The 23,874-nt window shown below is 36.3% G+C and overlaps 1 protein-coding gene and 2 non-coding genes across 8 annotated transcripts in view; 2 read left to right on the forward strand and 1 right to left on the reverse strand.

Moving 5' to 3' along the window:
• Positions 1-23,874, reverse strand: part of Pot1 (protection of telomeres 1) — a 57,768-nt gene that overhangs the window by 23,611 nt on the left and 10,283 nt on the right. For 5 of the 6 annotated variants that reach the window (XR_010065690.1, XR_010065689.1, XM_063286481.1 and 2 more), the window contains 4 exons: positions 23,443-23,489; positions 18,467-18,581; positions 5,183-5,313; positions 1,908-2,198 (listed from right to left, as the gene is read on the reverse strand). Coding sequence is in view for 4 of the 6 variants with exons in the window: in XM_063286481.1 (XP_063142551.1) it covers positions 1,908-2,198; positions 5,183-5,313; positions 18,467-18,581; positions 23,443-23,451 (546 nt within the window). In the remaining 2 variants the exon portion in view is untranslated. The remainder of the gene's footprint in view (positions 1-1,907; positions 2,199-5,182; positions 5,314-18,466; positions 18,582-23,442; positions 23,490-23,874) is intronic. The other variant, XM_008762811.3, reaches the window with a different exon arrangement.
• Positions 20,930-20,990, forward strand: LOC120102621 (U7 small nuclear RNA). The gene has a single exon (XR_005504250.1). It is a non-coding gene; the product is annotated as a U7 small nuclear RNA (small nuclear RNA).
• LOC120102612 (U7 small nuclear RNA) lies at positions 21,004-21,065 on the forward strand. The gene has a single exon (XR_005504243.1). It is a non-coding gene; the product is annotated as a U7 small nuclear RNA (small nuclear RNA).

Raw genomic sequence — 23,874 nt, forward strand, 5'->3', positions numbered from 1 at the left:
GTGCACACAGTTAGCACACAGACAAAGACACGTTAAAATTTATTGTAGCAAGCTCAAGGCTACAATTTTACTGTGTAGTCATAGAACATTCTAGAATACAAAAATAGTTTGCGCAGTCAATTACTACATTTTTCCCTTCCAGGTTTTGACTGTATATAAGGTAAACTATTATTTCTAGTATACTTTTTCATATCCTTTAAATGATTTCAATTATAGAAATTCATAAAAATATTGATTTGCAAAGATGTTTCAGACAAATTAAGCTGTCCTCAAGAAAGCCTTATTAATTTTTTTATGTATTTATTTCTCAATGCTCTATTTTAAAATAAATTCCTTGATCTTACTTACTAAGACCTACTAATGTTCAAACCAGGAGTGGGAGGAGCTGACCAGGTTTCACCCCTAACATTTGTGGTCAACAGCTTCTGGAGGAGAATCATTTTCTCTGGGAAATGCGACCACTTTACTATGCTTACTACGTTTACTATGCTCCAGTAAATGGACTCACAGTCAAGGATATATTGGCAAAACTAAATGACCTTAGTGAGTTATTGAAAATAAAACAATACGGAAAAAAAAGAAAAACAGCAAAAGGAAAGGACATGAAGGTGGGAATGAGATGTTTTGTGAGGATGAATGAAGAAATAAAAGGAGAAATAGGAGGTGGATCTAACAGTTTATTGTATAGATTTATGAAGGCCTCAAAGAATACATCTAAAAAGACAATATAATAAGGCCTTTACCCAAGGTTCACCTATCAGGAAATGGATTATCTACTAATATTAGCAGACATTGTGTGTGTGTGTGTGTATGTATGTATGTATATATATATATATATATATATATATATATATATATATATTAGTTCTTTAGAAAGAAATATGCATGTATGACTGTATCAGCTACAGGGTTTTAACAGTCATTAACAGTCAACAGGTGCTATGTGCAAAGACAGAGTGTTTTTGTTCTTAGTAACGTTCAATGCTTAATAAATGGCCATGTGTTAAGGAAATCACATTGACTGGGGAACATAAGTGATTTATCTAAGATTCCTTCTAACTGTAGATGATTTTACATTTGTTTGGTTTAGCTTTATTTACTTTACTTAACTTTCTTTAAAATGAGAATTTATTTCTATGCTCTGTTTATATAAAGCTATCAACTTCAAAATCTTTGTATTTTATTCAGTGAGTTCTACTTTTTCACTGTTCCTTTAAAATGCCCCAACCATAACCGCAATGCTAAGCCCTGTCTTGTCTAAGGACTATGACATTGTATTTCTTGTCTAATTATTTCAAATAAGCAGACAACTGATAACAGTTGTCTCAGGATAAACAAGGTTCTCAGCCAAGAAGATGCTGCTAAAAACCCCTCTATAATATGGTCATGCACGGAAAAAGAAGTATCTGCCCTAGGTTTTTCGGGGTGTAGGAGTAAATGAAGATTACAGTGTTATAAGACTTCATTTTTTTTCCTGGCTGATTAAAACCCAAGATAGCAACAAACATTTCAAGTTCTTTATGCCTTTTCCCATGAACCAGGCAGTGAAAGACATGGGAACAGAAGCCAATGGCCAGAAGAAAGAAGATAATGGAAAACAATAGAGTTCACTTTTACGAAGTAGCAGAAATCCCAAAACAGAAGTGTCATTATTCTCTAAGTTATTCTTATTAAAAGGAGTGAGGGTCACACTGTTTCTAAAACTCATACTTGACCATACTGTTTTTTTCTGTGAATGAAAAGCACAGGGAAATGCAGGAGTAGAACTATGCCAAAAGGGGAAGGGGGATGTCAACAACAATACATTCGGTTACATTCAGTCTGAAAAGCAGTGTACAAACACTCAGAATGCTACAGGCTCCTGAACGACAGGTGGGACTAAAGCACGATTTCATATTACAGTCTACCTTTAGAAGAAAGGCTGTTCCATCCACTTCTGCTTTACCCAGAAGCTGACAGGTCAGGTCATAATATTGCAGGGGCTGAGCGTCACACAGCTGCACTAAACTTGAAGAAGCTGCAATGTGCTTGGATGCCCAAACTCGCAAAGCTTCTACCATTTTTTGGTCCTGAGAAGTGAAGCTAAAAACTTTGCTTGAAGTACGTGCTGTGACAGGTGTCCCTAATGTTCCTTCAAATGTCAAAGACGCGAACCCAGAGCTGTTGATTCCCTGAAGCTCATTTTTATATACTTGGATCTAAGAAAGTGGGACAAAGTAGAAAATAAATAAAACTCAGGAAACAAAGACACTGGAAGTTATATATTTTTCTAGTATAAGTAACAGAGCAATTATTTTTTTATCCATTGAATTAGCTCGCAAAACAATACAATCAATTGATAATATGTCACAATACACAACCATGTAAAATTTAAACCATTAAGAAAAAATTTATACTTTAGAAAAATAGTATGCAAATCCTATTAAACTTGCATTTTTATGTTTATGAGTTTTTAATTAACCCTAATTTTTGATAAGATGAAGGAATAATGTGGTAGCTATTTATGTGGCATAGCAAGATCCTGAAGGCACGAACGTGTTTAGTAATGCACACGACAGAGGCTCAGGCGTCTTGATGACGGAATACGCTGAGTCCTGTGGTGAGGACGTTCTCTCTGCAACTCTGTGGGCTCCTTTACAAATGCACACCGACCAAACATGTAGTGTTAGTACTCAGCTCATGAGCTCACCTGTTCATATGAAATACTTCCTCGTGGTTTAGAAGCTGTGGTAATATTCTATGACTGAAAAAAGTAATTATTTCATTTTCTGCTTGCTTGATAAAAAAAAATTCCTATACTCATCAATTTGTGTTTGTTTTCATATTTAAAGTGAAATTTATAAGCAGCAGATATTTGACTCTTGATATTTATGTAACTTATATTTTCCAGTGGTATTCAAGCTCTCTATAAACATTATGGTTATGGGTGAGTATCCTCTGTCACCTCCCTGTTTTACTACTGTTCCTCACTCTTGTTTTTTAAAACTCTGTTTCCTATTGTTCGTTTTTCCCCATGTCATGGACGTCTTGACACTTCATTTACTTTCTTAGGTATAAATGAATTGTTTGCATCATGGTGTGTACAGAATCACGAATGCTGTACAAGACCCTCCTTGCTTTAAATTTCCCACTTACCTTTACATCCTCCGTACCATACAACTAACTGTAACTTGTCAGTGGTGTAATTCCACCTAATTACCTATCTGTCCCTTGTATTACTATTACTGACCAATACGACTGCTTTTGCTGAAGTCATTTACCTCTGAGTGAAATTATTAAGAAAAATCAAAAACCACTCATATTTACTTACAGTCAAAGAGTTTTGCAACTTTGCCACCAATTTTAGTTGGAAAGACCTACTAAAGAATAGTTTGGCTAAATATAAAATTCCAGGTTCATCAATTTTTATCAGAGACCATTGCTACTGATGCCTACAAAGGACATGCTATTTTTCTTCCAGCTGGTAACAGGTCTGACCGTGCTTTTCAATGCTTTCCTCAGCCATTACGTTTTTTAAGGTTTGCCTTGCTCTCTTAAATATATTCCCCTCTTTTGTTTTTTTCCCTCCCAAACGCTAAGCTACACATTACATTACTAGATGCTGCAAAGGTCATTATGGTCTATTTTTCTCCACTCTGCCTTCATACTTGGTAGAGTCTTTGGATCTACCCTCAGTAAGTAATCCCTATGAGTGCACACAGTAGACTTTTCGTTTCTTCTTCCTTTTAGGTACTGTACTGCTCTCTTGTTTCTTGTTCAGTTTCTATCTGTCTGCTTTGACTGCTGATTTATTTTTACTTGTTTAACATTTAAATTTGCTGAACATACTATAAAACTATTTAATAGACTCAATGCCTGAGTCACCGTGGGATTTGTTTGGAAAGTCCATTTACTTTTGAAAACTTTCTTCTTCTACCTCTTGGTAGAGAGCTCCTAGACTCACAGCAAGCCTTCTGTTCTTGATGGTAAGGAACTGGAGAGCAAGGCCTCAAAGATTTTGAAGGTTGCCTCTTCCTATGGACAGAGGTCTGCTCCTTTTGGCAAGTTCCTAGTTGAGCACCTAAAACTGACAAAAGACTGAATTTATGCTCTCTTAAAGGGAAAGCACAGGGTGTCCCCCAAGCCCACCTTAGCAGGACTCACCCTGCAATCTGTAGTAGGACTTGTAGTTCTTGACAGAATGAGTACAAGAAGACTTCTAGAAGGACGCCCTTCGTGAGATAAGGTAAAGCTTTGTGGGGGGGTCTTACCAGACTTGTACAAAGGCCTAGTTATGGGTTGTGTGAAAGGCTCACTCCAGGCTCGGTGGTAACACTGGTTGTGGTGACTACAGAGCACAGGGCCTCAGTGCTAGTATTAGGTACCCACACCCTCTAGTTCTACTTCTAGACCTGTTTTCTTGTGCATCTTATTCTGGCAGTCACCCAAGACATGCTGCTGTCAGTCTCTCTGCGGGAGAATGAGCCCAAATGAACTGCCTTTTGGTAAGCTGTACCTGTCTGGCATTTCATCACAATAATAATGAAGAACAAGACAATAGAACATTAGTTATCCTTGCCCAGACTAGACCACAAGCATCTCTATTGCAACCTTAATTCTGCTAACACAGAGGTTCTTACAATCCTCACGCGATCTTGTCTGGCCTGTACAGCACAGTTTTCAGTTGTATTCAGAGGCAAAACACCCCTAAGCCCAGCAGGCTTCTGGATACAACTCTATACCTTTGTCTCTCTAGAGAGAGTCAAGTTCTTTTAGCTGGGTAGAGTTTTAGTCTTCCCTTCCTCAGTTTACCAGAACTATACAACTTGTACTTCCGGAGTCTGAAGCCAGTCGGAGCAACAAAGTAAGAACCCCATCTTAAATTAATCAAAAATAAGTTACAAGGATGTATCCTATCCTTTGCAAATTATACATGGAAACTTGAGAACATCAAGTGTATTTGGAAATAACAGGACAAACTGGAAGCAGTCGGAATCAAGGCTGCTACTACATGTCTAGGGAAAGAGGACATGCAATTTATTTAAATGAGAGGAGTCTAGCTATTAATGAAGCCTGAGTCTATTTACATTTCGTATCTGGTCACATTTTAACAAGGCAGCCATATAATTAGTACTAACTGCTGTTAGTGAACAATGAAGACTTCTTGTCTAATAATGTAGGTTGCAGAAAGGATGAATTATACCTTCAGCCTATGGAAGCGAACAATGTCTCCAACTTTGTAAATGATCGGAAGGGCTTCATAGTTTCCACTAAAGAGCATGCACGTTAACTTCACATTTGTTGGGTCCACAATTGTTACAACTGAGCAATAATCTGCGAAACAAAAAAATATTTAACAAAAAATTAAAGTATTTCAATGTATCTATCTGATAAAAGTAGAACATGCTTATTTTAAAACAACAAATTGTACTCACTTCTATTATTAAGACTTCTAAGAAAAAAGAGATAAGGATATCTTTTTAGTTTTGAATACAATTACAAAATTAAGCTGAAAAGTGATCCACAAAATTTAATCTTAAGATATATACTAAAACAAAAATAAATAGCACACATTATTTTTCTGGAGAAGAAATAACTTTTTTGTTAAGGTATAAAAGTCATGAAAGATGAATATATTCAAGTAAACAAAATTAAATTTGTAAAATAAATATAATTATACTGACAGTGAGAGCTATGGGAATAAAAATGTTTGTCTAACATGAGCAAGGCCCTGAGTTTGACTCTCACCATTAATTGGGGGGGGGGGGGAGAGAGAAACAATATACATGAGAAGATGTAAAAATTCTTATCTGTACTATATAGATATGAATGATAAGAAAGTTTACAAACCCATCTTGTCATAGTAAGCATATAATAAAATTCAGAATTTATATAAAATTACATTTCAATAAACAGGCCAACAGGAATAATATTTTAATTTGGAAAAATTAACATTTGTGCTTTCAGGGAAACACATCTTTAGCATCGTTACTATTTAAAGTTGTAGCAGATACTGCTGTAGTTCGGGAAATGACACACTAACCCAGTGCACTGCCGTCCTGCCTTCCCTAACCTAAGTAAGATGGCACACAATAGACAAGAACCCACATTAGCAAAGAGAGAGAAGAAGGTATGAAAATATATTGTACATTATTGTTCTGGGAAAAAATTCTTTTGTTACTTTAAAACCAAGGAGGGCAAACCAGGAAGAGGAATAACTTTTGTGTTTTCTTGCATGTTGTTAACTTCCTCAGGTTGAAGCTTTCCTTCTAGTGTCTTCTGTATAGCTGGATTTGTAGACTGGTACTGCTTAATTTTGTGTTGTCCTGGAATGTCTTTCTCCATCTAGACGTTGAAACTTCTGCTGGGTATGAAAATTTGGGCTGGCATCTGTAGTGTTTTAGTTTGTGGAACATCTATCTGTCAATCTAATAGGTCTGGTTCCGAATGCTACTTGGTTATTTTTTTACCCCTCTATAGCTTTTAAATTTTTTCTTTCCATTTAGTTTTGATTATTGTGTTATGGTAACTCTCTTTTCTTGTCCAGTCAAGTATTCTGTATGCTTCTTGTACCTTGATAGGGGTCTCCTTCTTTAAGTTAGGGAAATTTTTACCTTCAATCTTGTTGAAAATATTTTCTGTACATTTTACTTTGCTTTCTTCTCCTTCCTCGATTCCTTATTCTTAGATTTAGTCTTTAAATAATGTCTCATTTCCTTGATGTTTTGTGCTTAGATTTTTTTTTTTATTTAACATTTTCTTTGACCAAGGTATCCATTTCTCCTATCTTCAATACCCGATATTCTCTCTTTTATCTTTTGTATTCTGTAGTGGAAGATTGTCTCTGAGATTTTATTTAGCTCCCTAAATTACTCATTTCTAGTTTTACTTCATTTGAAGCTTTCTTTAACAGTTTAATCTTCACTTTCAGGTTTTGAACATTTTTCTTAATTTCATTCCAATGTTTGTTTGTATTTTCATTAAATGGCTTCATTCCTATATTCTTTAAGGTCCTTGAACATTTTCATAGAGGCTATTTTGAAGTCCTTGTCTCCACCTCTGTTGAAATGCTCAGGGTTACTGGACTGGAGCTGCTGGGATCTAGGGATATATCTTGTCCTGTTTTATGTTGGTGTCTAAGCATCTAGGTCTGGGATGCTTATAATTCAAGGTACTGATTACCAGACCTTGTTTCTCTTGAGTGGATTTTCCATTCCTTGGTTTCTGTTGCCCTCTCTGCATCTTAAAAATGTATTGGGCATGGGCTCCATGGTATGGAGTGCTAAGTCCTTCCAAAGTGTGGTAGCTGTTGGTCCAAGACAGAGTTTCTAAGTTTTGGAAGCTGACACTTAAGAATAAAGATGGGATAGAAGAGGGTGCTGTGGGGGTTCACAGGAGGAAAGATAACTGGATCTGGAAAGAGAGTCTGTGGAATTCTCAGGAAATAGTGGAAAAAAGGGAAAACAAGTTGCTATAAGCAGTCTGCTATAAGACTGGGGACGCATTAGGGAATGTCTAAGTCATAGAGACTATCTGTATGCCCTGAGTTTTATAAACAGAAGCCTATGAAATGGGATGGATTTATATCAGAGAGAAACACTCTAGCAGCATCTGACTTGGCAAAGAGGCCTGAAATCTCAAAATGTGTGTGTTTCACCTAAAGTCCATATCTGGACAGAGCACAACATGCATTCTGGTTCCCAACTTTCACATAATTTTCAGTTTCTCTTTTGTAACTACATCTACCTATCCCTTTTAGCCAGTGTAGGAAGAAAAAAAAAAGACCTTCTGTGTCTTTCATGTTCTTAAATACTTTAGATATGATTTTGTTATTAAATATAGGGAGGCCAGAAAAAAAGAAACATTCTTTGCATAAATCAAGAGCTCCCTTGAAACAAAACACAAAAACCTACTTCTATCTCTGTACATCCATATAGGTAAGTAACAATTCACAGGCATATGATAGTTCCATAATTCTGAAAATGATGGCCAGAATACAATGCATTCTATGAACCTTAAATATTTATGTCCTTGCATAGTTTACATAAGCCTATCTGAAATTTAAATTTCCTCCAATGCCAAAAACTCCATTGTGGTGGCCAGTATTTAATATTTTAATAATGATAATTGCATAGATATGCTTCACAAATTCCAGTTATATTTCTAGAAATAGTCTAAGTGAACCTAATACTTTCATTTGTCACTTAATAAAGACACTAAATAAATTGTTCCTCATCCTCAAAGTTTAAATTTTCCACATGCTGACAGGTTTTCTTGGGAGTCAGGGTTCATTCCTCAGTACTTGCTACTGGCAGAGTTTATACTCTCTGCATTGTTAATGATTCATAATGATAAGAACAGAACTAATGATGTGTGTGACATTTTCCTAAGTAAACGGGAACTGACATTTGAGTTTGGCACACATGGATAGAAACTTAAAAAAAGGAATTAAGCATGCAAAGTTTTAGAGAAGTAACAAAAACAAAGTTGCAATTTGAAACTGGTCAAAGTTTGAAATATCAGACTGCAGGAAAGGAACTCCATTAGATTTCAACACTGATCTGCCCAGAGTTAAACTAATCAAGACAAACTAGATACTGTTAATTTAGGAAGCCAAATAAAAACTAGTAAAATATAAAATACCTTAGTTGACAATATTTCAAATATAGAAGTTGAGTAATTACTACTTTTCAAATATGAAAACAAATTATTTATGTTAATCAATATATCTTGCAACCATGGCTCTAAAAGGGAAACCTGCTCCCACTTAGTGGTTAACAATTAACAAGGCCTCATTGTGTCTAAGGAAAGGAGCTAAGTAATTACAGATATATATGTAATCCCAAAACTCGCCTGAATTCTTATAAACCTGAATGCAGCAGAGAAAATTGCTTCTAACTTTAAAAAAGGAAATCCAAGTTCTCAGGCAAGTTAGGTAAGGTGTCTGAACCAAAGCACCCTGGAGGTGAGAGAGCACACCAAGTGTGAGAGAGCACACTTAGCCTATCTAATTAATGTCCCTACTGTGCACACTGTTAAAGATAGTATAACCCCAAAGAAAGATAAGCTTAAACCAGTAAGGGAGCATCAAAGCTTTCTAGTGAGGTAAATTATGCTGCATCTCAATGATGTTATGGTAGTTACAATTTCATGAAGATAACAGGAAATAGCAAAAAGTAAGTTCACTACAGAAGAATGGAACGTTTCACCTATAAATTTAGAATCCAAGATCATTATGAGACTATTTATTCAGTCTAATAAAACTGCTACTAAACTGCAATAGCTATGATTCATACACATGACTAAGCCATGTGGAGTAAGCAGCATGTTCTCCATGTTCCCTGCATCCCTCCTGCCTCCAGGTTCCTTCCCTATTTGAATTCCAGTCCTGACTTCCTTTGATGATGAATAGAGGTGTGGAAGTGTAAGCCAAATGAACCCTTTTCTCCCCAGGAGGCTTTCCTCCCCACGTGGCTTTGTCATTATAAGATACTGTCTTAATAAGATAAATCTACTGCGTAAAAATATTCTACCAAAACACAGTGCCAACCTGGTCAGAACTGGCATACAACTCTGAAAGTACAGACCTGGTGTCTCAATTAGCTGCTTTTATTTAGCTGCTAACCTCCTGGAAAAGGAAATTCATTGTGGATATAAAGGAAGTTTCTAGAAGAACTGAGCATAGAACATAACCATTTATACTGTCTCTCCTTATTCAAAAAGTAAATAAAAATGTCAATGTATTAGTCAGGGTTCTCTAGAGTCACAGAACTTATGGGTAGTCTCTACATAGAAAGGGAATGTTATGATGACATATAGTCTATAGTCCAACTCCACACAATGATCAGCTGTGAGTGGGAAGTCCAAGGATCTAGTAGTTTCCCAGTCCCACAAGGCTAGTAGATTCCAAAGAGATGTGCTGGCAAGTAAATGTGAACAAGTGAAGAAGAGCAAATCTTCCTTCGTCCAATGTCCTTATGTTGGTCTCCAGCAGAAGTTGTATCCCTGATTAAAGGTGTGTACCACCATGCCTGGATCTGGGACTTACTTTGTCCCAGGTGACCTTGAACTCAGAGATCTCCTTGCCTTAGTCTCCTGGGATTCATAGTCACTATACCACAAGATCTCCATGCCAAGATCCAGGTCAGAAACTTGTATCTCCCAACCTCAAGATCTAGATCACAGGTGAGCCTTCCAATTCTGGATGGTAGTTCATTCCAGATGCAGTCAAGTTGACAACCAGGAATAGCCATTACAGTCAAAGACACACAATGAGGCAATCCCAGTAGAACCAAGGATAATCAAGGATGAGAAATACATAATGTCTCAATTCTAACTCAAGACTAAGTGTACCAGGTAAGAACGGCAATGAGCCTGTCTCAAGAGGCTTTGATAATTGCTCCAAGGAAGTGATCCAACAAAGTTATTAGATAGATTACACATATTTTTACCCTAATGTAAACTTTCAATCTTTCCCAAATGAAAACACAAAATTAAAGATAATTCAATAGTCTGTTGCCTTGATACCTGACGTAAATAGTGAAGATGGAGAGAGCAGAAAGAATAACTAAGAATATCATATCATATCATATCATATCATATCATATCATATCCTTTATCCCAACAGTGCATCCTACAAGTATGCATGTATATAAATACACATGTATATGCTTAAATACTTCAGGAATATTTTAGATTCAAACTGAAGAGAAGGTATTTAACTAGTTTTACTCTTTGGTAACATTTGCATAACTTGACATAAATCTGAAAGCATAACAGATGATAAATTAAGCTCTTTATTGCAATCTTGAGCAATTCACCCAATTTCCCCAGCATGACTAAGTGTAAATTGCCTTGGTGTTTTATTGTAAGGGAAAAGAAATGTAGCTTACCTAAAGAGGTCTTTAATCAAAGAAGCATGCATACATAAAATACATAATCCATGAGAGATGCCTCTGCAGATTTTTTTTCATTTCCTTTTTATCTATAATACTGTCTCTTTTTTATTGCTATTTAATTCTTTCAATGAATACAAATGAGTAAAAACGTAACAGGTTTTTTTTTTTTTTTGTTTTTGTTTTTTTTTTTTTTTGGAGCTGAGGACCGAACCCAGGGCCTTGTGCTTGCTAGGCAAGCGCTCTACCACTGAGCCAAATCCCCAACCCCGATGTAACAGGTTTTTAGACAGAATTATACAGTTAATAATTAGCTACAGGAAATTATAAAAGGCAAATGTCATATTATGCACCAAAATCTAGATATAATCCTCAAACTCCAATCAAAATCTTTCATGTATATGAAAATCAGCAAATACGAACAGCCAACAGTTTCATGCCCCACCTCCAGGGAAGTGATGAACAGCTACAGCTTTGATGGCTTCTATTACTGAAAGTAAGTCAGTGAAGTGTCTCAGAGAGGCACCATCACTGAGAAATACCATGGCAATTCATTGTAGGCGCTGAAAAAGGGAAAGCCAGTGCCTGTTTTCACTTAGAAACTGCAACATTAAAACTCCCAAATCCTACAGAGACCAGTGTTTAATAACAGAATGACATCTTAAAGAATCACATGGAGGGCTAGGGAGATAGCTCTGTCACTAAAGTCCTTGCTGAGTAAGCATGAGGAGTCCTTTGGTTTCCAGAACCCAGTTTTAAAAACAAACAACAACACAGGTGCAGTGAGTGGCATTTGTAATCCTGCACTGATGAGACTGATCCCCGGGGCTCAGTGACAGGGCTCCTGAATCTGAACAGTCCAGGCCTGAGAGACCTTGTCTCAAATTCAAACAAAACAAAAATGAGTGGGTAGACAGGTCCAGTGGAACACTACCAGAGGTTGTTACTCAGCGTGCATGCTTGCACTCACAGGGATGAAAGGGAACACACATGAACAACATACACATATCCAAGGATTCTAAAAGTGTCATAGTTATGAAGTCAGTATTTTGAATATTGTATGTTCTTTTCATAACAAGACTGATCGACTTGTAAAAAGAATAAGCATTATTCTTCTTCCATGACATAATATAAGCTTTGGGAAATAGAGCATTTCCTACCACACAAAGATTGTGATCAGAAATAATAGTACACTACAGACCATATATAATCTTCGATATTCAGGATGCAAGGAAAAGCTTTTTTAAATCAAGTAGTAAAGAAGCCAAATTGCACCTGCCATCTCTAAAGTAAATTTAGCATTTATAAAATAAGTTTAATGAAAGGTTTTACTTGGTGATATATATAGATATATACATTATAACATTAAGAAAATTCAAAACATGAGCCCCATAAAGGTGATTCCCCTACCTACATAGTTAGGTATACATAGACATTACTGACACTATGCAACCAAACTGTGACATCACACTACTTTATGTAAGAGACCCAGCCATCGACTGGGTCCATTAGAACACACTTATTCTAGTACTTCTCTGTGCTGATATTCACTAAGTTGAGACGTCGCTGAACACAAACATCAGTGTGATTTGCCTGACTTCTGTTGCTGCACTTAATCCTATTGAAGGATGAGTTCTGTCAACAGAAATAAAAATGCAACTGTAACTAAAACTATAGGATGGATAGTTTTAGATTTCACTGCCTATCTTGCTAGAGTGCAGACATCATGCTATGTCTGAAAGATGCATTTTAAAGTCTCAATGACTGTTAAGATAAAATTGATAGCATTCATTTTAATTTGGTATCTCAGAAGAAACACAGAAATACATTATCCCCATAATAACAGATGTTTCATTACTAGTCATGAATTTTTTACTAATGCACTGGATTCATCTAAACATATCTGATAGAAATATGAAGCATAAGCATACATACTAAGTAATTATAGCTCCCCATGGCATTTTTTTCATTATTTAATAATATGATCAGAACAAAGAATGATTATGCTACCTAGTAACTAAATATATACTGCCATCAGTGTTTTTAAATAACATTTTAATTTTATATTGCCATTCATAATTGCTTCTGAGAATGATGTATTTTCTGATCATGTTATTTAAAAACTTTCAATGGTATGAATTGACATGTCAAATGCAAAGTTGTAAAACTGTATCCTCTGTCAAGTTAGATGACTAAGGTTGACAGTTCAGGCTCAGACACTGAGACTGGTAGGAAGTAAGAGGGTCACAGGTGCTCATTATGACCTGATATTCAGGCACAGAAGAGGTCATCACCATCAATCTGAAGGCAATTAAGGGCATGCTGAAGGAGGAGGGATGAAGGCTCAGGAAAGGTCAAGTTGGAATGAAAATGCTTAAGAAATCCATACTTAGATCAAGATTTATCTCTTTCAGTTTGTTTCACTGTCCTTTAAAACAGAAAATGCTATGAAGACTTTTCATAAATGATTCCTTTAGTTTATAGTTCTAGCCCAGTCTACTTCATAATTATCTTTAGATCCTAGTCTTAATACTGTATATTAGTAAAGTATGAGACAGATTTTTCTCCTATTAAGCCTACTTAAGAGCTTACCTTCAGCTAACTGCTCTATAATACAATTTGCATATACTTATGTTTATGAATGCAACATGAACTCAGTGAGGACATATCTGTGCTCCCAACATGACCACAGCTTCTAGGATGAAATATTTAAATGATATTTTTTATCAGTAAGACCTACTGTTTTGTTTTTTAACATGTTCCCATTGAAAATAAAAAAGAATACTTTTGTAGTATTCTTTGTAATTAAAAATACTGAGGATATACCTTCTTCTCAGCACCTCACAGAACCTTCTCCAAAACTGACCATGTAATCGGTTACAAAACAGGCCTCAAAAGATACAGGAAGATAGAATTAATCCCATCCATCCTATCAGATCACCACAGAATAAGACTGGCCTACAATAACAACAATAATGACAGAAAGACAAATATACATGGAAGTTGAACAATTCTCTACTCGATGACAACTTGGTCAAGGAAGAAATAAAGAAATTAAAGACTTCCTAGAATTTAATGAAAATGAAGATACAACATTCCCAAACTTATGGAACACAATGAAAGCGGTACTAAGAGGAAAACTCATAGCTCTGAGTGCCTGCAAAAAGAAACAGGAAAGAGCATATGTTAGCAGCTTGACAGCACACCTAAAAGCTCTAGAACAAAAAGAAATAAATAAACCCAAGAGAAGTAGTGTTGGGAGCGATGCCCTTGAAACCCTCCATTATTGATGCTATTATTATGGTTAGAATTAATTATGACCAGGTTAATGGAAAACCCCCAGCCAGCTGCAGAAACTAATACAAATCTGGTGGTCAGGATGAATAATGATATGATAAAGTTGTGACCTTGCTGAGAAATACATCTGACGTCAATATACCCAATGTGATGACCTGTAACCTTTCTGAAAAACCATCATCCTACTAACCAATAGATATGACAAACCTGTGACCTTTCTGACATCCTGTCAACATCAGTCAATTCCCTGACCACGCGAATACTGTGTCCTTGGCCTGCGTAAATGTTTCATATTTCCCCCCTCTCTCTGTTACCCCTGTTATGGTATAAAGTCAGCCTTGGGAAAAAAATAAAATTGTCGCCTTGATCAGACTATTGTCTTGGCATCCTTCTTTGCGTCTCTTCTCCCCCATTTTCTCCCAGGTACCCTCAGCACCCTCATTGACAGAGTAGAAGGCAGGAAATAACTAAATTCAGGGCTGAAATCAACCAAGTAGAAACGAAAAGGACTGTACAAAGAATCAACAAAACCAGGAGCTAGTTCTTTGAGAAAATCAACAAGATAGATAAACCCTTAGCCAGAGTAACCAGAGGTCACAGAGAGTGTATACAAATTAACAAAATCAGAAATGAAAAGGGAGACATAACAAGAGAGTCAGAGGAAATTCAAAAAATCATCAGATCCTACTACAAAAGCCTATATTCAACAAAACTGGAAAATATGGAGGAAATGGACAATTTTCTAGACAGATAGCAGGTATCAAAGCTAAACTACGAACAAATAAGCCACCTGAACAACCCCATAACTCCTAACGAAATAGAAGCAGTCATTAAAGGACTCCCAAACAAAAAGAGCCCAGGTCCAGATGAGTTCAGTGCAGAATTCTATCAGACCTTCATAGAAGACCTCATACCAATACTATCCAAACTGTTCCATACAATAGAAACAGACAGAGCACTACCAAATTCCTTCTATGAATCCACAATTACTCTTATACTGAAACCACACAAAGACCAAAGAAAGAGAACTTCAGACCAATTTCCCTTATGAATATTGACTCAAAAATATTCGATAAAATTCTTCCAAACCAAATCCAAAAACATATCAAAGCAATCATCCATCAAGATCAAGTAGGCTTCATCCCAGGAATGCAGGGATGGTTTAATATTCGAAAATCCATCAATGTAATCCACTATATAAAGAAACTCAAAGATAAGAACCACATGATCATTTCACTAGATGCTGAGAAAGCATTTGACAAATTCAACACCCCTTCATGATAAAAGTCCTGGAAAGATCAGGAATTCAAGGCCCATATCTAAAAATAATAAAAGCAATATACAGCAAACCAGTAGCTAACATCAAACTAAATGTAGAGAAACTTGAACCAATCCCACTAAAATCAGGGACTAGACAAGGCTGCCCTCTCTTTCCCTACTTACTCAATATAGTACTCGAATCCTAGCCAGAGCAATCAGACAGTGAAAGGAGGTCAAAGGCATACAAACTGGAAGGGAAGAAATCAAAATATCACTATGTGCAGATGATATGATGGTGTACTTAAGTGACCCAAAAGTTCCACCAGAGAACTACTTAACCTGATAAGCAACTTCAGCAAAGTGTCAGGGTATAAAATTAACTCAAACAAATCAGTAGCCTTCCTCTACTCAAAAGATAAACAGGCTGAGAAAGAAATTAGGAAAATGACACCCTTCACAATAGTCCCAAATAATATAAAATATCTTTGTGTTTTTAAGCAAGCAAGTGAAAGATCTGTATGACAAGAACTTCAAGTCTCTGAAGTAAGAAATTGAGGAAGATCCCAGAAGATGGAAAGATCTTCCATGCTCATTGATTGGCAGGATTAATATAGTAAAGATGGTCATTTTGCCAAAAGCAATCTACAGATTCAATGCAATCCCCATCAAAATTCCTACTCAACTCTTTATGGAGATATAAAGAGCAATTTGCAAATTCATCTGGAATAACAAAAAACTCAGGATAGATAAAAATATCCTCAACAATAAAAGAACTTCTGGGGGAATCATCATCTCTGACTTCAAGCAGTATTACAGAGCAATAGTGATAAAAAGTGTATGGTAGTGGTACAGAGACAGGCAGATAGATCAGTGGAACAGAACTGAAGACCCAGAAATGAACCCACACATCTATGGCCACTTGATCTTTGACAAAGGAGCTAAAACCATCCAATGGAAGAAAGACAGCATTTTCAGCAAATGGTGCTGGTTCAACTGGAGGTCAGCATGTAGAAGAAGAATGCAAATCGATCCATTCTTATCACTCTGTAAAAAGCTTAAGTCCAAATGGATCAAGGACCTCCACATCAAACCAAACACACTCAAACTAATAGAAGAAAAAGTGGGGAAGAGTCTCGAACACATGAGCACTGGGGAAAATTTCCTGAACAAAACACCAATGACTTATGCTCTAAGATCAAGAACTGACAAATGGGATCTCATAAAACTGCAGAGCTTCTGTAAGGTAAAAGACACTGTCATTAGGACAAAACAGCAATGAACAGACTGGGAAAAGATCTTTACCAATCTTACATCTGATAGAGGGCTAATATCCAAAATATACAAAGAACTCAAGAAGTTAGACTCCAGAGAGCCAAATAACCCAATTAAAAATGGGGCACAGAGCTAAACAAAATATTCTCAGCTGAGTTATCGAATGGCCAAAAAGCACCTAAAGAATTGTTCAACATCCTTAGTCGCCAGGGAAATGCAAATAAAAACAACCCTGAGATTCTACCTCACACCATTCAGAATGGCTAAGATAAAAAAACTCTGGTCACAGCAGATGCTGTGGAGGATGTGGAGAAAGAGGAACACTCCTCCATTGTTGTTGGGATTGCAAACTGGTACAACTCTGGAAATCAGTCTGGAGGTTCCTCAGAAAATTGGATATTCCACTACCTGAGGACCCACCAGTGGAAGGGGAAGCCCTTGGTCCTACCAAGGTTGGACCCCAGTGTAGGGGAATATAGAGGTGGGGGCAGTATGGGAGATGGATGGGGGGAATACCTGTATGGGGGAGGGGGAGGGTATGGGGTGGCTTATGGACAGGAAAACGGGAAAGGAAATAACATTTGAAATGTAAGTAAAGAAATATATCTTATAAAAAAATCAAAAAATAAATAAATGTTAGATTAAAAAAAGAACTAGTATCATCATCATAAAAAATACTGAATACAGTGACTCTAATAAATTAATGTTTCATAACAGATGAAATACACTAATAAATAATCAATTTACTATGACTGAATTACACTAAGGTAAAGTGTGGTCTGTGCATTTTATTTTCTTGTGAAAAACACTGAAAATGATTTCTGGTATACCTTTTTTTTTTTCAAAAAATTTCAGAGAGTTATCATATAATGTATGGATTATACATTCTTAATTTTCTTTAAATGTATAGATGAAAACAGATATAGTTTACATTTAAATCTTCTAATTTCATCAAATATTCTTTTTTGATTGATGGGGCAAGAGGATAAAGCATAAGGTCTATCAATTGAACAAAATTCTACTGTAGAGCACAAAGTACTACACAAGCCCAATTATCCCTGCACTCTTAACCTTGCATAAAACTGAACATTTAGTCACTAAAGATCACAGTGCCAAAGACAAGCCACACTTGGAACTTTCTAATTTCTGAGGACAAGCTTTATCCTCAGTGACTAGCATTACGTTAGCTGTGAGAGTTCCATATATGTAGTGAAGCTGTGATAATTTCTTCCACATATTCTACACTGAACTTTTATAATGACAAACTTAGATTTTTTTTTTTTATATTACATGTATATTTCTCACAGGTATTTTCTTTGTGGTTACCATGGGCTCATGTAGTATACTTTAAAGTATCAGTAATCTATTCCAAGCTTACAGATATTTACCTTCAATTACTTAAAAACTCTCTACTTTTACATCTCCTCTTAGCACAATTTATCAGATCATGCTCAGTATATTCTATATTGCAAATCCATTAACACATATTACAACTAGATTTTCTCTTCTGTCTGCCTTTAATTTCTGTGCCTGTTGATCATGTGCTTTCACACCATTTAGAATCCTTTAAAAAACTGTATCCATGTGGTGTTAAATGAAACCCTGGAATCTAAAGACCACATTCACATCACAAATTATGGCCAAAGAATATTCACCACTATTGTTTGGCAATTAAAAATCAGGATTGAGCTTGATCTAAGTTGTGACTCTGAGATCAATAAAGCAGTTCTTGATCAGAAAACACCACACACATTGATACCTACCAGTTCCTTTGCTGAGATATGGAGGCTTAAAGAATTTCACAACACCATAGACATTGGCAACTGCACCTTCCTTAAGTAGATTCAGGGGTGTATATGTATAGGGAGTTACCGGAACCTAAAGAAAGAAAAGACAACAATTATATGACAGCTACATTTAAGATTATGGTAATACCTATAAATTACCATGTATATTTCATTTCATTTTCTTTTTTTTTTCTTTTCTTTTTTTTGGAGCTGGGGACTGAACCCAGGGCCTTGTGCTTGCTAGGCAAGCGCTCTATCACTGAGCTAAATCCCCAACCCCTCATTTCATTTTCAAACGGTATCTTAGAGGACTTCAAAATGTAAAGGGGAAGAAACATCTATAAAACAACATAGTAGCTTTCAAACGTTACTAGAGAAACCAACTAGTTTTCTTGAAGTAATTTTGTTCAGAAGTAGAGAAATTAACACACCAACCTATAAAAGTATAACCAACTAAAAATGTAATTGTATAAAAGGAAAGTATAAAGTCCATTAAAATATCAAAAGTAGTTGTATATCCTGAAGTCAAACAGAAAATACTTTTAAATATGTGTACCATCAGTGTTAAAGCTCTACAAGAATCTTACTGGGAGATGACTAAGTGTGGCGAGACATCTGGGAAGGCCCAGAGGAGCCACTAGAGTTCTGTCCTGTATTTGTATTTGGCTCTAAGAGTTCTCTGGTATTAAATCATCCCAGCTAGCATTCAGTTACTTCTTTCCTACCTGGCAAAAATTAAGTTGGAAAATGAAATTCATACTATAACATGGCAGAGAAAATGCAAAACATGCAAATTTTAATGCCAGTTTTTAAAAATATATTATCAGTTCAAAACTTGGGAGCCAATCAAAATCATCCCCCTACACACAAAGCTATACTTGAAAAATCTGAGACTAGATTGAGAAATCAACTGAATAGAACAATTCACAACAATAACAAGGAAAAAGAAAGAACAAAGAAAGTGTTGCATGAGGTTGTATCTGCATGTTAACACGATCACTAAATTAACATGTAAAATTTCGGTAGCCCATTTACTCCTGCCCCATTGAGAAACAAACTTAGCACATCTCTCTGAAGATGACTATTAAAAACCCAGAGATTAATTCTTTTTTCTCTTTCTTTTCTTGATGCAGATAGAGAAGGGCTTTGCAATTTAATCAGTTTTTAATGTACAAGACAAGTGTGGCTCATTAATTATGTCAGAATAATGCTCGGCAAAAGGAACAGAAAAGAGAAGATCTGAGCTGTCACAGTATGCCCACAAAATAACTAGATGGGCATTCTGCCTTACCCAGTATGTCCCTAATAGGAGAAGAATGGGAAAGGCAGCACAGCTTCGTGAGACTGAACAGTACCTGCGTAACTTCTTACAGTTCAAAACAGAAAAAAACAGGCAAAACAAAATTTATTAAATTACCTTCCCATGAAATTAGTCACTATACATTCATATACCCATTTGTATTGCTGCAATTCTTGTATCAACTGATTTGTCTACGTAGTCATTCTCTTATAAGTTGGGTTAATGAAGTCTTCAATGGGTATTATCTGTGAATATCATAAATTTATATAATACTTCCAAATAATACCAACCTGAGTAGCAATTTGTTTCTATTGCTAACAGTGAAGGATGATGCCCTAAAGCAAGACTGCAGGGGAAGGGGACATCTAAGTCACTTTGAACTTGAGATAAAGTTGTTAGGGGACAGTTAATAGCAATAGATAGGAGGAATGATAAATAAATGGCCAGCGCTGATTAGGTGTTTGCTAGATTCATCGTGACTGTAAAAGGGACATGATACAGTTTCTACCCCTGGAGCAGAGCTAGTAGGGTTGGGGTTTTTCATGTTGCAGGGAATGCTCTCCTTCCCAAGGTTAATGACTCCATGATAATTAGAAACAGCATAAGTCTGGGAAGCAAGAATGTGCCTAATGTCCCTCAGCAAAATGGTAAATCTGTGATCTTTAGGACAGCCCTTACGGCTGTGGGAAAGAACTCTGAAAACATGAGTTCAAAATATATAAACAGTTTTTAGAAAGACAAGCAGATCTCTGAGCTCAAGGATGTCTACAGAGCAAGTTCCAGGATAGTACAGCTTAGGCAGTGAAGGAGTTGGAAAACAGAAAGCTAACTTGTCACATAAAAATAGCTCTATATCTAGATTTAGCACCACAAGTGCTATGCCCAACAAACTGCATAGGACTTGCTATATTAAAAAATATACCTGCTGTCTTTTCTAAGAATCAAGGGGCTAAGGTCATAAAAGGTTATTTGTGGGATAATCTAAAGGAAGCAGGGAGTCATGATTGAATTGATAGGCAAATAAAAGACTGGGCTTTGGTTTGAAAGAGCTCAGCTATTTAGACAGCTAACATAAATAGCTCTTTTAGAATTTTGTCTACCAGGTTTTCTAACCAAAGATACCTAAAAGCTACCCAGAGAGCTATCAGAGCTCTTGTAGAATTTTTCAGAAGGTTTTCTGAGTTTGATTAGAAAATCCAAAAGATATCTAGAGATATATTATAGCTCTTTTAGAATTTTTCTGTCAGGTTTTCTGACTTTGGTTGGAAAATCCATGAACTACCTAGAAAGCTGTGTAGAAAGCTATCTTGAGCAGGCAGCAGAGCTGTTAACTTGCATCCATCACTGACTTTGAATAATTTCTTCTACTGCTCTCAAACTCCCCTTTCCCAGAACCTTATCCCTAGCTGAGGCTGGTCCTTGGCAACTGGTAACAAGAAAACATGAACAAAATGCACAAAGCAAACACCACTTACAAACACTCGGACATAAAATTATATCACGGATCTGAAAATAATCTGACAAGCTGGTGCTAAGTGTCTAATATCGATGATAATAGGAATATAGTATTTAAAGCATCCTATCATGGGTTGTGGTAAATATCAAAAGGCTTAACCTTTTATTCTGCACTAGTACCCGCACTGCTGGGCCACATAGTACTGTGGGATATTTTTATCTCAGGGGCTCCATGCTGCCCCCAAGTACTCTCAGACCCAGGCAGTCAGTGAGCCATTCCAGTGTGGCTCCTTTCCACGCTGGTCCCTAGAGTTAGTCCAGATGCCAGAGGGCCCTATGGAACTAGCCATAATTTATCTCTGGTTAGTGTCTCTCCTGGCGGCTATCTACTAGCCAGGAACTCTCTGGTTCCAGCTACCTGGTAAAATCAGGACTCACTGAGTTCTATCATGCTGAGACTACAGCACATGCCAACACTTAGCTACTATACATATATATATATATATATATATGTATGTATGTATGTATGTATGTGTATATATATATGTATGTATGTGTATATATATGTATGTATGTATGTATGTATATATATATATATATATATATTCATGTCTACCTGCTATAGCATTACACAGTATAGATCTAGAAGTCACTTATCCTAAGATACTAAACATATTCATGAGAAAGTTACAGGATGTAATATCCTAAGGATAATTTGATGACATCTTCAAAAAAACCTTTAGCACATAGGTCACCTATCTATAGCCAAGACATGAAAGACTTCTATTATGTCTTGATAGCTTAAGACAAAGCTCATCACATGATGGGGCAAGTGAAGCAATGAGGCAAGAGAATGTGAGAAATAGTAGGGACTGAGAATGTACCTCAGACACAGCCATGTACCCACCAATCAACCAAAAACCCCAAAGAAACAAATGGCAACACAACCTCTCCTCAATCAAGAACAAACCCCATCCCTAAAAAAATGGGTTAAATGAAATATAATTTACAGCAGTGGATAAAAACCAAGACAATTATGCTTGGAAGACTAAAATGTATCTATCTGGACTGGGGAGATGGTTCAGTAGAAGTTCGTTCTCTCTCTCTCTCTCTCTCTCTCTCTCTCTCTCTCTCTCTCTCTCTCTCTCCATATATATATATATTACAGACACACACACACACACACACACACACACACACACACACACACACACACACATTGGAGCACCTAGGTAAACACTTGGTGAGTTTGGTGGTCCACCTGTAATCACAGCAGACAGAGGAACCAGGCTAGCTATCTAGAGTTAGCAAACTCAATGTTTTAGTGATATATTCTGCTTCAGATTATATAGTAGATATTGATAAAAAGAAGACAAATGACCATCAACTCCTAGCAGAAACATGTACTTCCCATGTACACAAACAGTGGTTAATGATCTCTTACTGCTTTTGGAAAAGACTAAAGTTTGGATTCTAGCAGCCGCATTGAGTGGCCTACAAATTTATATAACTCCAGTTCCAAGGGATCCAATGCCTTCTGGCCTGGGTGGGCACCTCCATGCAGTATATAAACTCAAACAAACATATAAAGAAACACAGAAAGAGAAAGGAATAATAAATGAATGTATACAGGTAGAACACACATTATATTAAACTATATCAATGTATTGCCTTCTTTCTAATTTCATTCAGCTGTAAGTATCCAACCTGTAAAAATAAAAATTACTTCCTGATATCACATATCACAATTTTATAAAATAAAGGAAAATTGGTTAAAAATGTATAAGTACAAAAATTGTTTTTTATTTATACAATTTGTTAAATCACAACTCTGTACCCAACAATCTGCTTTAATACAGGCTAACAAAGGAGATGAATTTGCCATGGTTTAAACTAATAAAAACTATATCTTCATAAAGAACTGGTTTTCTTCCAATTTTCTTACATGTGTACAGCATATGCAGAAATGTTAGTAGATGATACAGGTAAAAAAAAATCAAGTATCAATAGGTACATACAGAACTATAATGTAACACCCTCACATAAAAAAGTAAAGATGCTGGTTTCCATTGGATTAGCACCAATGTAAAAGCTGACTATAAAATAGGGTAATTTAAAATCAAACTATAAAGTAGATCAAAATATGGAACAGATGCACAAATGTTTATGTATCCCTGTATATTAAATATTACCTTACCAAAGACATTGTTTGATGGGAAATCCTCTCATAGATTTATCACAAACCTGGAAACAAAATAAGAGGACTTACTTGCATGTCACTTCCATTCAAATGTGGTTAGCTGTACATTTAACAACACTCATGCTCTCCAGCATGGTATAGTTTGGTTCCATGACTCATGTCAGGCACATAAAACCACCTGTACCTGTAGTTCCAGGGGGCCCAACATGCTGCTCTGGACTCAACAGGCACCTGCATTCACGTTCACACACACACACACACACACACACACACACACACACACACACACACACACACACACACTCCCATAATTTAAAAACAAGGTTCAAGCTGTAAGATCAAAATAAGATAAGGAAACGGAAGTGCTCTCAAATCTCCTTACAGCAACTTCATTAGCCGATTCAGACTCCGCACACAGAAGGGACTAAC

Source organism: Rattus norvegicus, chromosome 4 (assembly GCF_036323735.1).
Source record: "Rattus norvegicus strain BN/NHsdMcwi chromosome 4, GRCr8, whole genome shotgun sequence".
Classification (NCBI taxonomy): domain Eukaryota; kingdom Metazoa; phylum Chordata; class Mammalia; order Rodentia; family Muridae; genus Rattus; species Rattus norvegicus.